Below are 16,602 nucleotides of genomic sequence, written 5' to 3'. Positions count from 1 at the left end.
TGGATAATTCGTAGTTTGTGTGTTACTAGATTAATCAGTAATATTTTTTAAATATATTTCAATCATCAGTCCCATACATTAATTTCGCTCGAAACTCTGAAACATATATAGAGTGTCCCAATAATCATGGTACAACCAAAAGGAAAATAATTTCCTTCGAATAAATCAATTTAAAATGTAAAACTAAATTTTCACATATAGGATATAGTTTTAAACATATGACTTTGAAGACGTGGGTAGCATCAGCATTTGTTTTTTATCTTTTCTACTAAGTATCTGAGAAGTTTCATAAACGAGAATAACGCAGTTACCGTTGAAGATATAGTTTATTGATGTAGAAAGCGAATCATGACATTGCTCATGTTAGCAAATACAAACGCGAACGGAAACCGTACGCAGGAAGATTCGTTAGTTACAAACATAGATTCACAAACACTTCAAAAGATTGTATTTTTTTCAAACGAAGCATTATGTACTTCATTTTTTAAATTGGACTTATTGTTTTTATAAGCACATCTTTTGCAATTATGTTATAATTACTGAGACTTCGTATAAAGAAGTTAAAACTACTTCACATGCACAATGGGCTTTAGACATAAAATACATACAATAATTATATTTGTTGTTGAAATGTGTAAAAGTATGTGAAAATCTATGAAAAAAAACAAACTGTATTTATTGAAATATTCAAATGTACAGAGAAACTAAGTATCCGTCAGAAGAACGGCGGGTTTGCGTCACAAACTTTGCATATGCGCAGCGAGCGTGCATAATCTTACTCTAATTGCCCCAAATTAAATTATGCAGGAGAGAAGCATTAAAAATAAGTACAAAGATACTTTCAAAAGCATTGTTATGTTTCTGTCTTAGAGATAAGAGGATATGTTGCTAGCTTCCTTATTAAAAAGCATTCACGTACAGTATTTTTAATTTTTTCCTTTTGTGATAATGATTTTAATCAAAAACTGGATACAAAAGACAGATATAGATGCTACTTGTAATATAATCATATTACAGATTAATTAATACAGTGCCACGTTAAACTACCGTTGGATTAAGAAATGTTACGACATATTTCGAAACAGAAGACTAAGAGTATTTCGAATTGGAAAGGAGTTAAGATTAACGAGTACTTAAAATGTTATTTTTATTCGATTTCAAATAATCACCTGTGATTATTAATTAGAAACTTTATGAAGTCATCAATCACACTGTGCTTATTTGAATTTTAATTGTCAATTAACGACAATTAAAGATCATAAAGGATAAGTTTTTAATCGAATCAACTATCATATTTGGATCATTGTCAGTTACGTATAATCGGATTAAATATTCCCTACTTTTACAACGCTTACGACTTATTATTAGTTAGTTCCTCTTGTGTTTTTTGTCTTTCGGCCTGCTTTAATTTCACTACACCCGAGATCACGATACTGTGCTACGTACACGGTTAATTATCATCGTTGTAGGTCATTCTGACGAAAGCATACTTGACTAATGAAAGTCAAGTACCTGTGACCGATGGGTCTGGGTTGGGTGCACCGCAGGAGCTAGGCGTGCACACCTGTGCAGCCCTGTAATAAGCATTGAAAAGATTGGCGCCTATTATAAGTGAAAGTATTCACACAGGTGTCAGAATATAAAAGAAACAAAATAACCACATGTAAAAATATCCATTAACGTAGAAATGTTTACTGTATTATGATGTACTTTATGTTGAAGATGAAAATAATGCAGTAAAATTAACGTTGTTGTAATGATTACGATTAATCTGTACGCTTTATCGAAGACTGCTTATAATAATGCTTTGAACTATATATATGTAACGATATTATCTAATAAACCTTTAGTAAATTAACCTTGTACAGGTTTAATGAAAATAAAGATCATCGAATTCTGGCTGTGAATAGAGAATATAACAATCAATGCTGGGAAAAATTGTATTTAACTATAATTGTATTTAATTACAATGGATAAATAGCACATTTATTCAATATTCGAAAGGCTGTATCGGTTCGTATAAATGATTAAACGGTTCAAAAAGTGTTAAGAATCTCGGTCATGTTGGTAACTGAGTTATTAATTATTTCTTATCACGTAATGATAAAGTTATCAATATTTTCTGTATTATTGCATTTTGTTTCGTTTTAACAGCATCTAACAGCATTTGAAACATTAGATCCCAGGTACTAATACGTAAGACTACATGTTTAGAAGTAAAAGATAGTGCTTGTGAGTGTAAACTGCAGTCAATCACTTTATAGGACATTGTTTGCGAGAAGATTGTTATTTGTCATAATAGATGTAAGATAAATGTATGTACAGTGGCAGCAAAAGCAGGAATAATGCAACGAGATCGTGTTGATAGTGATTTACAAGGTTAATATTTGACTATCTCATTCAAACTCGACATTGTGTACGAACTGCTAAATAATCGCCTTTTGATGCTAATGTTTTTACACAATTAATAATGATTATCTCTGTATTATTTTGTATAAATGTATTTGTGAAATTAACAATGACATCGATAATATTGTTTCACATGTTTGTGCCGAAACCTCGTAATATAAAATCGACGCATAAGGAATAGAGTCGACAGATGCTGTAACTTTGAAAATCGAGTTGCGAAGAACTACAGCTGAAGGGAAACATTTAATGAGAAAGGTCATTAAACCAAAGAAAGAACGTAAAATATCGTTGTACTCTGCAAGAATCTTTCCCACATGGCAATTAACAAGCGAATGGCAAGGTAGAATGTGTTTTAGTCCCGGGGATTAACCATGTTTAGGAAATACCGAAGTAATACTAATGTTTTTCTGCTGCAATCAAATGCGACTGGTTTACGTAACATAGTCGTTGTTTTTGCATATATTTCCTCTCCGAGCGGTTTGCTTGATCTCAACTTTATAGACATAGATTACACGTATCTGCATACGACTAACGTTACATCTGTTTAAAAAAAAAAACACGTACAAGGACATTTACCGTTCCGATAATTGTCAAAATCTTCGCCGTTAGGTGCATTATGGAAATGTGAATTTCAAGTTCTTTAATCAATATAAATTTTACTGTATTTTTAGCGAAATTGACTTTCTATATACGTAATAAAATCAAAATTTTAAATGAATATGCTGATAAATAGAAGTACTACTTTTGAAATATTAGAAAATAGAGCTTCAACATTTTTAAGAAAACGAACTTATTCCAAGAATATAGTAGATATATAAAAGAAATCGACTAATTTAATTGTAACAAATGTCTGAAATAGTTCTAATGTAGTTAAATAATTCCATTATTATAACAGATTAAAAAATGTAAGTGTAATCTAACGCTTACGAAATGATCAAATAAAATAATTGTGTGTTTGTTTTTAACAGCTAGCGACGAGAGAAGTTCATTTCGGTCGCTCATAACAGTTATAATTGAAAGAAATTGTATTACTTATTAAAACACTTAATTTCTTAATCGTGTTTCGCGAAAAAGTTGTGTTTCGTGTTTCGTCAAAAATCTGTTATTATTATTATATCTGATTACAATTCAACCTTTGAAACGTTTATCAAATTCGCTTTCTTCATTCGTAATGGTTATCTGTTTGATGTAGAATCAACAAGTCTTACTTTCCCGATTACACGTTCATCAGTGCCAAACATCCATCGCTTCTTTCCAATCGACGACGCTCAATTTCACCAATCACTGTATCGGTTTCGTCTCAGTCGTAGAGACTATCTCTGAACTTTTTCCGTGTTTTTACCATGGCATGCTGCGAGCTTATGAACGGTTTCGATCCACAAAAAACGTCACCGTTTGAACTACTTCGCTCGTTGGACGTGCCACGAGAGAAATTCGAGTTTAATTGCTCGCGAAATGCGAGTTTGGGGGCGGCCGTGTGTTAACGCCGTTTTCGAAGAGGTTAACGACGGGTTAATGGTTGCAAGCTTAAAAATAACGAGTTTTGAACACGGGGAGTTTAACCGACTGCATGATTTCGAATGCAAGAAGTTTCCCGTGTGCGCAATTAACAGGTTGTTACATATAAAGTGGTACACTTTCTAGATACCTACTTGTGGTATTGTATTAAACTTCATCTGCATTCCATCGAGTACAACGTGTCTCAACACAGTCTTCGAATAATGATTATTCATGAAATCTCTATTATTCATATACTACCGTTATAGCAAAGCAAAATTTATAATTTTATAGCGTCTTTCGTTATAACAACGTATTTACGAATATTACTTATGAGCAACGTTACCTGCGACTAACAATTCTAACGTCTTTTTTATCTTTGCCACAAAAGAATAAGTAATACACAATATACTGAAGTTCTTCGTGGCATTATCGTATTAACCTGTTAACTATAAAGTTTAATTTCAAACTCTCTTGTTTCGCGTAGTAAAATAAAAAACTAAAGTTTGTATTTTTCAAACGCAGGATGAATGCACCTAGGGTATATTTCAATGAAAAACCAAAGCAAGGCAAAGAAGGATTACATGTTTATATGAAAAAAAAAGAATTCATCGTTGGAAGAATTAGTATTATTTCAAGGCTTAAGATGACGTGCATACTCGTGAAACACAGTTAACTGGTTAAATCAGCGATATTTGATGGACGATCGTTCAGTTTCGTAATTCGAATAATTTGTTCCAGGTCTCCGCGAGTCGGAGGACCCCTCTCGCAGTCGTTAGCGATGATTCCGCCGACGATGCACGGCCACGAATTCAATCAACCTCTGTCGAGGGTGGTTATGGTTCGTAAAACGGATCAAAGGACCTTTAGTAAAGGCAGAAGGGGCGGCGAGCCTCTTCTTGAAACGGTAACCAGGGAAACCGTCGAGCTTTTCAATGGCGGTCGCGCTGAAAGGAAATACACGTCGGAAACCAGAGACATCGTTACGCCAAAGTCAAACAGGTATGTATCGTTTTCTCTGAATTTATTCCATCGAAAGGGAAGAGCAAGCGAAACCAACTTTCCTAAAACGTAAATAAAGTGGTATGTTCGGACGACTGCCTGTTTATGTCTACGCCGGGAAGAAATTCTTTTTACCCGTAAATTCGATTCAATTATTTTTGCAACGGTGACTGTTCACCGATCGCGAAATACGATTTTTATGTATGTACTTTCCGGAGAACATATCACTCGTTCCTGGGTAAGAATTTAGAGGTACAGAAATAGTCGATGTATATTCGTTATTATTTTATTTGGAGTTTGATAGACTATTCTTCGTACGACATATGAATTTTAATTACATACCAGGTTTGGGCGTTATTCGAATAAATTATTCGTTACATAATGGTTAAGATAATATATTATTGTTTCATTACCTGTTGTTTGAAGTAATTACACGCTGGATTATTTGAATAGACAAATGATTTTTCTTTAAATTATTTCGTCGTATGAATTTCGGGTGAAATAATTTTTCATTTTATTCTTTGCTTAGTCAAATATTTATTCAAATAATTTTAAACGTATTTTTCAATGTTCTAGTCATTTCTTGTCAATATCGTTGAATGTAGGAATACATATTTTCTTTGTTCTACAACTTTGATATTAAATTATTTATTATTTTATTTGAGCGAAGTAACTAAAATAAAAAGTTATTCAATTAGTGAATAATTTGAAAATAATTTATTTGAAGTGAATCTGTTATCTTATTTTAAATAAAATGTGCCCAACCCTGTTACATGTTATCTTTTATAAATGAGCCTTTGAAAATTTACAGTTCATCTTATTTGAGAACGATTAAGTGCTTCATAAGTAAAAATATAATAATAATGTTCGTATATTATTTAGAGATGGTTCATAGGTAGTATATTTACTTAGTTATTGTCAATAAAAGGACTACTTTATAAAATATTAGAAATACGCAAATTTTTAATTTTGTTTATTCAAGTATGTTAAGTCAGACTAATGTACATAAACTTTTTTAACTGATTATTTATCTTTTACCGTTAATGTATAATCTTCAGATACAATTACTATACTTTCCAATGTTTAGTAACGAAAATATTTAAATATCAAAGTTCATTATCTTTACCAACACTTAGTTTAAGAAGAATTTATAAGCCACTGTTTTATGTAGGTAAATTAACGTATGCAGCATGATTCTTGAAAATTATACTTTCATACCATATATGAAAATGATATCGTGTTATATCTTTATATGGAAATTAAATTACCCATGGAATTTCTCCGTATCTGCATACAAATAAAATACAGCGCATAATATCTTCTTTGACCCACAAAACTTTTGCAGTAAAAGGCTGCTAATATCTCTAATCTCTTACGCTATATTAAATCGTTCTCAAATAATAAGTAAACACAGAAGTTTAGTAATTACGATTCTTTCCTGTTAAAAAGTTTGCAAGTTTTTTTTGGTATGTTGTTGGTGGCAGCTAGGGGATTAGATGTTTAGATCAGTTTCTTTTTACGTTTGTCAAACGATTGTTTGGCATTGCATGATTCAGATATAATAAAATGATCGATATTAGTACATATAATATCTTTTTACTACAAAAATAACTGTTGCCTGAATATTGCAGCATGAAAATTCTTATTCTTTCTCTTTTCAATGACTAGGGTTAGAAAGTGTTTACGTTTGATCTTGTTTCAATTGCAGTACATTGTTGTTGTACCTACTCATAGATTGCAAGACTATAAAACAATTGTTAATAAAGTACGTTTTCTTTGCTTTTTCATGAAATCTCGAACAGTGAACACTGGGCTATTTATAACTTACATAACGATTTTTGTAATTATACATATACATATGTGTACATTTTTAAATTAATTTTTCATAAAAACAGTATTCTTTCGAATCACCAATGGATACTTCGAATGATAGTATTTCAAAATGTTTCAGTATAGAGAGACTATATTTCAAAGAATAAATCATTCTTTGAAAATACAACATTGTATATAGTAGAATCGAGTATCTAGGCATAACATGTAAAAGGTGAGTCGAAAGTAACCCGAGTATCGATTAAACAATGATTAATTGTTGTTCAAAGTATTTGTTTAACATATTATGTGTATTATACAGTCACATGTTTTAATAGAAGTTAGAATACCTACTACATACATGGTACAACACACATTTTTTTACTATTTACCCTTAATATTTTGATTGAAAATTTTTATCAAATAAATACATTTGCACGTAACATTTGAATATACTATATCTTTTCGTATTCTACATTTCATAGAAGATAGTATCGATCACTTTGTATAGAATTACACGTATCAGTTATTTATGGTATCAAACATATAATTGGTTTATGTAACATTTATTTGTTACTGTTTTGATCCCCTAATTGTTCTTTGCAGTTCAGTTATTCTCATTTAATTATTAGCAGGGTTCACGAGTCGCAATTATAGTTGTTTAACAATTGTGGAAAATTTTTGTTTCTATACATCACTATTCATGTACGATGTAATGTGTTCAATTTTCAATTATTATCTGATACATATGAATTCTGTTTCCTTACATTTATAAATAATCGTACATCTGTACATACATATGAGCGTAAGGTGTCCCAAGAGAAAACACTAACACATACGAGTTTTTTTTAGGGAAAACTTGGAATTTATTCTTTTTATGGCATCTGCGGATATTGGGCCAGCTATGAAAATAATATAAAACATTTATTTACTCACTTATATACCCATAGATTTATGTAAGAATGGTATTACAAAAAAATTCAAGGTTCATATTTAATTATGACTAATTTTGTGGAAAATATTCTGCTAATATATTTCAGTTTGATTATATAAGATAAAATCACTATTAATTACTTTTTGTAAATGCAACTAAAATCCATCAATTTATAAATTTTGGAGATAATAAATTCTCAGGAATGTTTTTTACTGATATAATAAATTTTAATCATAGTCAATATTTCATCTGTACTCAATTAATAAATAATAAAAATAAATTTATAAAAAATATATAATATATAATAATAAAATATGGCAAACATTCAATGAAATTTCAATGTCTATTTCAAATTGATTGTACGAAAAAATAAAGTTTCCAATATGCATAAATAACAATTTGTTTTTGTCAAACTTGATCGACGTTCTTGCTTTTATACTCTGACCTCTTACTTCTATATTCAGTTCATACCGTCCTTGCTTATATAACCGAGTAATGTCACGAGTCATGTGTTTTGATAGCTTTAAGTACGAGCCGGTTTATTCAATATATTCTTCGTTATATTAATATTTCTTTCGTTCAGGTAACATTTCTTTCCTACTTTTATAGTATTCCCGCTATAATATTCGAAAAACGTTCGATTATCTATATGGAATATATATAATTTCCACTTTCATTTTTTTTGTTTCGTCGGCGAATAATTTTGTGCATTTATTGGCTCGTTGAGATGCACTCGGTAAATAATGCATCGTTAGTGTTTACCACTAAAGACGGACGCAGCAGTGAAAAAACGAAACACAAAAGTAAACATAACTTACTATTTTCTGTTGTCTAATAGAGTTTTAATCGAAATTGTCAGTATAATTCGAGATTAAATATTCCTATGTTTCAAATCTCATGGAAGAAGATTTTTATGAATATTTTTATTTTTTCCTTAATTCCCTGAAAATTTACTTGAAAAAAGTTGACATAAAACTATCGTTTGTGAAATTTAATATTAATTGAAGGAACAAATAATATTTCTTAAAAGAAGTGGAGATTTACACTTGGTTATATCGTAAAATACTCAAGCCAAGAATTTAGATTCTCAAGTAAAGATTTCACGCAGGCAGAATTTCATTCAAAATATATTTTGATTGCTAATTGATTCACGGTCTGATGCCTTTTTCCTGTGAACACGTTAATTTCTCTCGGGGCACCTTGAACGCGACGAAATATAAAGCTGTATCCACACTCGTTTGGTCGAGAGGTATAGCTGAATAGTATTCAAATTAGAGCCAGTCAACTTTTGTCCAGGTATATTTGATACCTGGGTATTCTTGTACCTATGAAATATTTAAGTAGAGTAAAATTATATTACCGAGTACCTGAATACCTGAGTACTTGAGCATCTGCACACTTAAATACCTAATTATCTGGGTACCTGACCATATACGTATCCGGGTATATGAACATATGAGTACCTGGGTGTATTAGTACCTGAGTATACGAGTACCTGATTGATATTTTGTCAGATTTTATAACTGGCTGTTAGAGCTATTACTGTCTGACCTATCGGGTACTCGGATACTCGAAAGGGTATGTACCCAGGTATGCAACAAATCCAGGAGTAGGTATGTTTTACTCAAATATAATTATTAAAAATATTTTAATTATATTAAAATATTTATATGAAATAATAGAAATAAAATAATTAGTTATGTGAAAATAAAACTCGACGAGTCGAGTAATAATAGTTCTAGTAGTCAAGTATAAGATCTTATGAGATACTCGTGTACTCGGGTACTGGCCATTTTATGAGATACCTGTGTAATTTTGCTCTAACCGGATATTTCATAAGTTACAGCTCTAATTAAAATCTGACCCCCGTCATATTATTACGCGTTCTTACCAGAACAACAAGCTGTACAATATGATTCAAGCCAGTGTGGATACAGCTTAACCCCTTGCCGTACCATTAATGATCTAGCAGAATCCGAAAAAAATTTCTGTTTACTGTAAGCAGATGCGTACTTCGAAAAACACTGATAATAGAGAAACAGATTTTTACTTCGACTTATGTGCGATAAGTAATATCGATTTTTACTAACCTCTTGTAGCCCGAACGATTGTAAATGATTTATACAATTTTTCAATAAAGCAAACCAACGTAAATGTTTAAAACCTTTTTTCAATTTGCTCTTTATGTATACATGTATATATTTTTTAGATATCCTTACTTTTTTATGCGGTTTTGAGAGGTTTAATTGAACTAAAAACGTTTACTACGAATCTCACTCGTCAATGTACGGCAAAGGGTTAAATGAAGCTCGAATATCGTGTTGTGTACGTAGTAAATCGTTACCCCTTGTAGTATGCCCTCGCTCAGCGTTAATGGAACCAAAAAGAAGGTGGTTGGCTTTGTCGACCAACTATCGCCCGAAAGGTATTCACCTAAAGTTGGAAGATCACTTGATGGCTAGTCTGATTGGTCAGTTCTCATCTGTTCTCGCCTTATATTCGATGCTAATTTGCTACTCGTCAATACACAGTTACACGTTACTAATTCGAACTATAAACAAAACACTCGGCGAAAGACTCCTCTTACCTCTGCGCCATTCCGCTAGACATCAAGTCATCTCCCAACTTTACAGTACAGATTCGTAGTCAAACCAAATACCGGTTCGAACGAAGCCGAACAGCAAACCGTTCGACCATTCGGTGAAAGAATCCTCTCCATTCGTGCATCATTGTTGCTTTTCGTGGCTTCGTTGGGATCGGTGAATGGCCTCGCAGTTAGTTTCAATGGTAATGAGTATTGATGTAGGCAATGGTTGCGAAGGCGAGAGAAAGCTCATTAATCCTTTAGAATTACAGAAAACGAGAGTCATTGGTCTTGCGCATCTTTCACGCAGAACGGGTAATTAGAAAAAGCCCAATAAGTGATCCATCGCGAAAGAAAGTTAATGAAATAATTCCTCTTATTATACTTTGAAGTTGGGAAAATTAGAAAAATTTCTATGTGCTCGATACAGTAATTCTCTTTTCTTTTTTTTCGATTTGTTTCGTTATAAAGATTTCTGCCGTAAAGGTGCGTATGTTGCTTTTATTCGTTACAGGCTAATTTTATGGATTATACGAACATTACGACGTTATTATTCAGCCTTTGTTATTACACATGAAGTCACATCGATTCAGGTATATTTAATGTACAGTTCAAATATGAATATAATAAAACCCGGTTATCTGAATACGAACTTCGGTTATTTGAATGAAAACTCGTAATTAGTGGAGAAAATTAGTTGACTCGTTATATGGACAGCTTAATTGCGCATACAACTTCTGTCGCAATTAGTTCATTAAATGGAGTTGTGTTGTCACTGATTAGTAACCATCAGCACCCCGTGTTTTGCTTAAAGAAAAATGAATTATACATTTATTTATGAATTTCGCTCTATGAAATCATGCAACATTCAACGCGTTAAAGGTTAAAGATTGATAGCAGACAATTAACATTTCATTTATATAAAAAGTAAATAAATAACTAGATTCGTCGAATTTGGTTGAAAGTTGCTAATCTAACTCGACATTATAGGAGAAGGGGTTAATGAAGCATTGTAATCACGTAGATTACCATGTCCACAGTAGTTAAAGTTACATACTTTCAAAGCTCCGATTATAGCAGTTAAGGGATGAAAGCGACTAGCTACAGGAATCCGGGCTGTCCAACTTTCCGAATTTACGGTCGCGTGCGGAACAATGGGCATCTTTGCGCGTTCACCGTTAAATCTTACGCTAAAGCGTCCGCGAGGGTTAATAAATTCCCGTCCGACGCGAAGCAGCGGGACGCAAGAAAGGACGGGGCAACCTTTCTTCTGGTCGACCGTGGCCGTGGTCGAGGAGACTCGTAGGAAGAAGGAAGTAAAAGCGAGCGGCGATCGTATTCACCGCAGGCAGCGCAGTGCGCGGCTCGAAGCGAGACTTCGTGTAACTCTTCGATGCGCCGCGCCGCGTGTTACTCGGGTTGCCTCTCTCTTTCTCTCTTTCTTTCTCTCTCTCTCTCTCTCTCTCTCTCTCTCTCTCTCTCTCTCTCTCTCTCTTTCTTTCTTTCTTTCTCTCTCTTTCTCTCTCCCCCTTGATCTACCGATTTCTCTCGGCTTCTCCGACGTTACTTCACTGCCTGATTGCTGACACTGTAAATACGCTGGGCTGTTGCGCGACGAAAGGAGCACCGGTGGCGGCCACCCTGGAAATGCCCAGCCGGAGCTCGGTTAACTCTCGGCGTTCGAGATTCAATCGCATCGCGCGGCTTTCGATTGCTTCGTTTACGAAGAACGGAGACGACACTGTGCTCCATTCAGCTGCTTTGAGTTTGGCTGTGTTACTTTTTTGTTCGCGAGGGACTGGGGTGCACGGATGTCTGGATTACGAGGCTGGATCAGAAAAGATTAAGTGGTATTGAACGAGAAACGACTGTTTTTTAACACCTTAATGACCTTTACTTTGATATTAGGTTTACGGATATTTATTGTACAATTTATTCAATTGGCCTAGAAAAATTGATATTTGTTCATTTGGATTTTGGAAATTAGTTATTAGTAAATCAAGATTGATATTTACCGAATAATGTTTATAAAATTCAATATGTGTCAAATTGACGCGTTTCGTAAATCTAGTGTTAATATGCATACTGTATTCACATGTAATATACTTAAATGATTTAAATGATTTAATTTGACGAGTGCAATCGAGAACGCTGATGTAAAGATCTATGTTGATTTCGAGCATAAATTAATGTAACTCCAAGTATAACGAAACTCGTGATCGGTCAGCAAGGTGTTAATTGTAATAAGGATGATCAGTTATTCACAGTTCATCTGCTCGGTCGGTTTTTCAACTGCGAGTGCATAACAATAGACCACCTATTAAGAATTACGTTTCTTTAAAATGAGTGTAATGAGAACGACGTAATGAGATTCCTTCCTGCTTTAATTTTAGATTTACAAAGCTCGACTTTAATTTCATAGAAGATCGCTCTGTAGTTGCAAAATATATCATCGATATTTCATTAGAAAATAACGAATGTTCATAACGAAGAATATCGTCGTGTGCAAAGGGTTAATTTTAGACACCGGCATATCAACGAAGGACAAGGAAGCAAAAAATTCCTGATTCGTCGCGCAATGATTATGACAGTGCACAGTTTCCCGTAGTCAGGCCGAATAAATCCGTCATGCCGGCAAATTGTTCGTATCAGAGCTGGACCGCGTCGGATACAATTACTCGGAGATAATCCATGGTTGGTTGTTTTTCTGTGACGCTCAGGGGGATGAAGAGTGGGGAGGGGAGGTTCATCCATCTCGCGCAGACTGAGCCAGAGGCAATTGCATCCAAGGAAATTACTATTCATTAGCGACCGTATAATCTCGCGTGCATCGATCGTAGATTCTGCGTTACATGCCGCGAGCTAGCGAGTCGACCAACGATCCCGACGACGCCAACAGTGTAGACTGTGGAATACACTATGTATCGGAATATTCGTAGCGTGCTTTCGATTTGCTTGAAATAATCCACAAAGTCCGAAGCTCGTTCGAAAAATTTATTTATTTATCGCGTTTGTGAGGGTGTTGGAGAAAAACACGACGGACGCAATTTAATCAGTTCACTGCGGTCAACGAGTATACACGTCATCTTAACATTAGAACTACCAAACGGGTCAAAGTCACCCATTCCTGATTTCTTCTGTTTCAAATAATGAAATGATAACAAATGTTTCTCTGAGGAATCACTGAAGAAATTGTTTTCGTAATAGGCAAACAGAATTATAAATTAATCGAAATATGAGCAGATGCACTTTTAGCGTTTCTATGAAAAAATTAGAAAAACGCAATTCGATTGCTCGGTAGTTTTAGTGTTAAAACGCAAAACGGTACTCACTTTTTTCGGTGATCAATTATTTATTTTTTTAAATAAACGTGTAATTCTTTGTTCGCTGTAGTTTTTCGTATTATACGCGATCCGAAGTTATTGTCACCAAATAAAAACCTTTGTTTTCTAACATGTCAGTATCATGAATTTTTTTCTTAAGCTATGCGAAATTTTCATTCATGTCAAATGAATCCTCGTGGAACGGACACTCCGTGTAAATGGAGAGACGGGTGTAAATATTTATTTAGAAGAAACAATTTATTCTTCAATGTGAAATATATGTTTCTTCGTTTCTTCACTTCTCAAATGTATATAAACAAAAGGTACTTGAGAAGTGAGTGAAGTGTTTGAAGAAATTTCATAAATTCATAAGAATTCTGTGACAAAATATTTTGTTCTATTTTGTGTTGAAGGTACTCGTGTGGTTTCATGGCTTACGTTAGGAGATCCATTCCCGCAGCTTGTCCGATCGCTTCGAACTCGTTCCGCATGCATCGTGAACAGCAGTCGAATGTGACTGTTAACTTTCGTAAATAAAAATTACTTGCAGAACACTTAGCTCTTAAATAATTTCTTCTCTGTTTGTAATTAACTTTTAACGCTTTAACCCTGTTACATTCTTCAATCTGATTATACGTGAAAGGTCCTTAAGATCAATTTTCTTGTCATAATGGTCTTATACGAATCAAACGAGCATAAGAACTTCTAAAGAAAAATATTTTAACACATATTATACAAATATATACTCTTCATTTGTAATAAACTTTACATGTTACACTTATAGTTGTTAACAAAATTATTCCTGCCAAGAAATCTGTTCGCCACAGCTTCAACTTTTTCTGAGCAGAATAAACGTTCTTATTTTAAAACTTTTTTCCACTTTCAAGAAAATAAAAGTTCCTTATTTATACAAAAATGTAGGTAGAAAATAGAAGTTCCAGTTAACATGCCGCATTCTATAACAGCTTTCTCAGAACAGAAAACATAATGGGTACCGTAGAACACCAATCATCCAAACTAATTGGGGAACAAACCGGATAAGCAATTTTTCGGATAATAGATGTTCTACCGTAGCGATGTTGTAGTTACCTACACTTATTTCATAACTTACCACTTAACCAATAAAATGGAGAAAGATCTTCCCTTTAGCGTATTGCCATTTATTTTCTTTATTTCTTATTTGATCATTTAGTAACTCTTGAACTGAGAATATTTTCAATTCGATAAATACCTTCCTTGCTTTTATAAAACACAGATTTTTAATCAGATTCGTTTCCAATGAAATTTTGTATTTTTTACAGATTTTTAATCAAATCTAAATTCCATTAAAGTGGATAAGAAAGATTATAGTTGCAGTTTTCTTTAGACGGTTACCTAAGTGTTCAATTTTAACAGTTTTATTATACAGTATTATTTATGAGAAAGTTCTAACAGTTTCGTTCGACCTCTGATCGCTAACGATCGGATGGATCCGCGACAGACGACCACGGTATCAGCTCGTCTCCGCGTGCACGCTTTCTATGACCTCTGTTGCTTTTGACCGTTCACTTAATGCACAAAAGACTCTCCCGTTCCGAGTAGAACTCTCGAGCGAATCGTCCGTGTTCCGAACGAATTACCCGCCGGCTTTAATGCTCGCTTACTTGTTTAATTTGGTTTGATTCAGCGTCCTGATGAGCGAGAAACGAGACTGAAGAGAAACGGATGTTAATTCAACGCGTACGCCGCCAGACGAATGTTTTGCTTGTCCGTCTGGAAACGTTGAAGCGGAGACTCTTGCTAGCCGGAGAAAGTAATGCAGCTATTCTTTACGAGAATAGCCCGGCGAACGTTTTTCCTTTCATTGGTTTCTGTTTGTTCGATCTGGTTGCTTACTTTCAACGACGAATGACGTTCTGTAAACAGACAAATAGAATATTTGTACGAAATGCACAGTTCGAACATGGTTATTGGATACATAATTTGCCGGCAGCACGTTTCCTGAGGAAATTGTGTTGGCTAGGTGTATAGACATGAAATAATTTGTTGACTATTATATTTATTTTAATCATTTTTAAGTTTACAATAATAGATATATTTGCATCAAAGTAAAATGTAAGCAAGTGATATTCTATTGTTATATTATACATATGTATCTTAATTGCATCGCAATGTTGACGACATGTTTTGTATAATTGCATGTAGATATACATATTTTATATTTATAAATGGTTATGTTTGTAATGCTATTTATATTCTTTTAATGTATTTGTAGTTTTACTAGAATATTCCCATAGGTACGCATTGATTTTGTACGATGAACTAAACAGAAAGATACGTAGAAAGCAAAATTTGTCCATCTGGCGAATTAAAAGAGAAGCGTTTTGAAACCGGAATTCGATAAACATCTGGTGAAAATGTTGAACTTGCGAGTCCTCTACCATTGGCATTCCCGTGAACCATTAAAATAAATGTCGCACATATGTTACAGGGACTGGAGGACAGTTAAAAAACATGCGAGACATTTGGTATCTCCACTACGTAGAATTTACGTATCCTGAGAAGTAACACATTTCCTGTATTCTTCAATAACTCAACCATTTATGAAACAATCTTCAGAAAATTTATTTACAATCAGTATCTATTAATACGTCCCTTAAAGTTCCTTAAGTATAAAGAACAGAAATGTTTTCTTCTTTTTCTACTATTTTCACCATTTCGAACACATTTCACCTATAACAGAAACTGCAGTACGAATAAAATAAAATATATAAACATATCGTAAATTCAAATTGGAATTCCTATGTAACTAAATAATATACGACAAGTAATACTATACAACTACAAAAAATTCCAAATCCTAAATCACACTAGCACCTGTCGAATCACTAAACATCAATACTCTGCTTCAACGTGTTCCTCGACATACCAACAGTTCTTTGAATCTTCTTCCGATTTCCCATCGACCCCGGCAATGGCTGCGGAGCGAGTATCAAATGTTCCAAACCATCGTAGTATAATTCAGTATGCATCTAATTCAGCCACAGACATATCAGTTGTTCGTC

General features: G+C 33.6%; 1 protein-coding gene across 7 annotated transcripts in view; it reads left to right on the top strand.

The window, feature by feature from the left end:
* LOC116429696 (uncharacterized) overlaps positions 1-16,602 on the top strand; it is a 71,564-nt gene that overhangs the window by 41,370 nt on the left and 13,592 nt on the right. For 5 of the 7 annotated variants that reach the window (XM_031982929.2, XM_031982930.2, XM_031982928.2 and 2 more), the window contains exons 2-3: positions 4,648-4,908; positions 10,005-10,076. In XM_031982929.2, coding sequence (XP_031838789.1) covers positions 4,648-4,908; positions 10,005-10,076 — 333 coding nt within the window. The remainder of the gene's footprint in view (positions 1-4,647; positions 4,909-10,004; positions 10,077-16,602) is intronic. The other 2 variants (XM_076371627.1, XM_031982931.2) reach the window with 1 other exon arrangement.

Source organism: Nomia melanderi, chromosome 10 (genome assembly GCF_051020985.1).
Source record: "Nomia melanderi isolate GNS246 chromosome 10, iyNomMela1, whole genome shotgun sequence".
Taxonomy (NCBI): domain Eukaryota; kingdom Metazoa; phylum Arthropoda; class Insecta; order Hymenoptera; family Halictidae; genus Nomia; species Nomia melanderi.
This window is presented reverse-complemented; position numbering and strand designations above follow the sequence as displayed.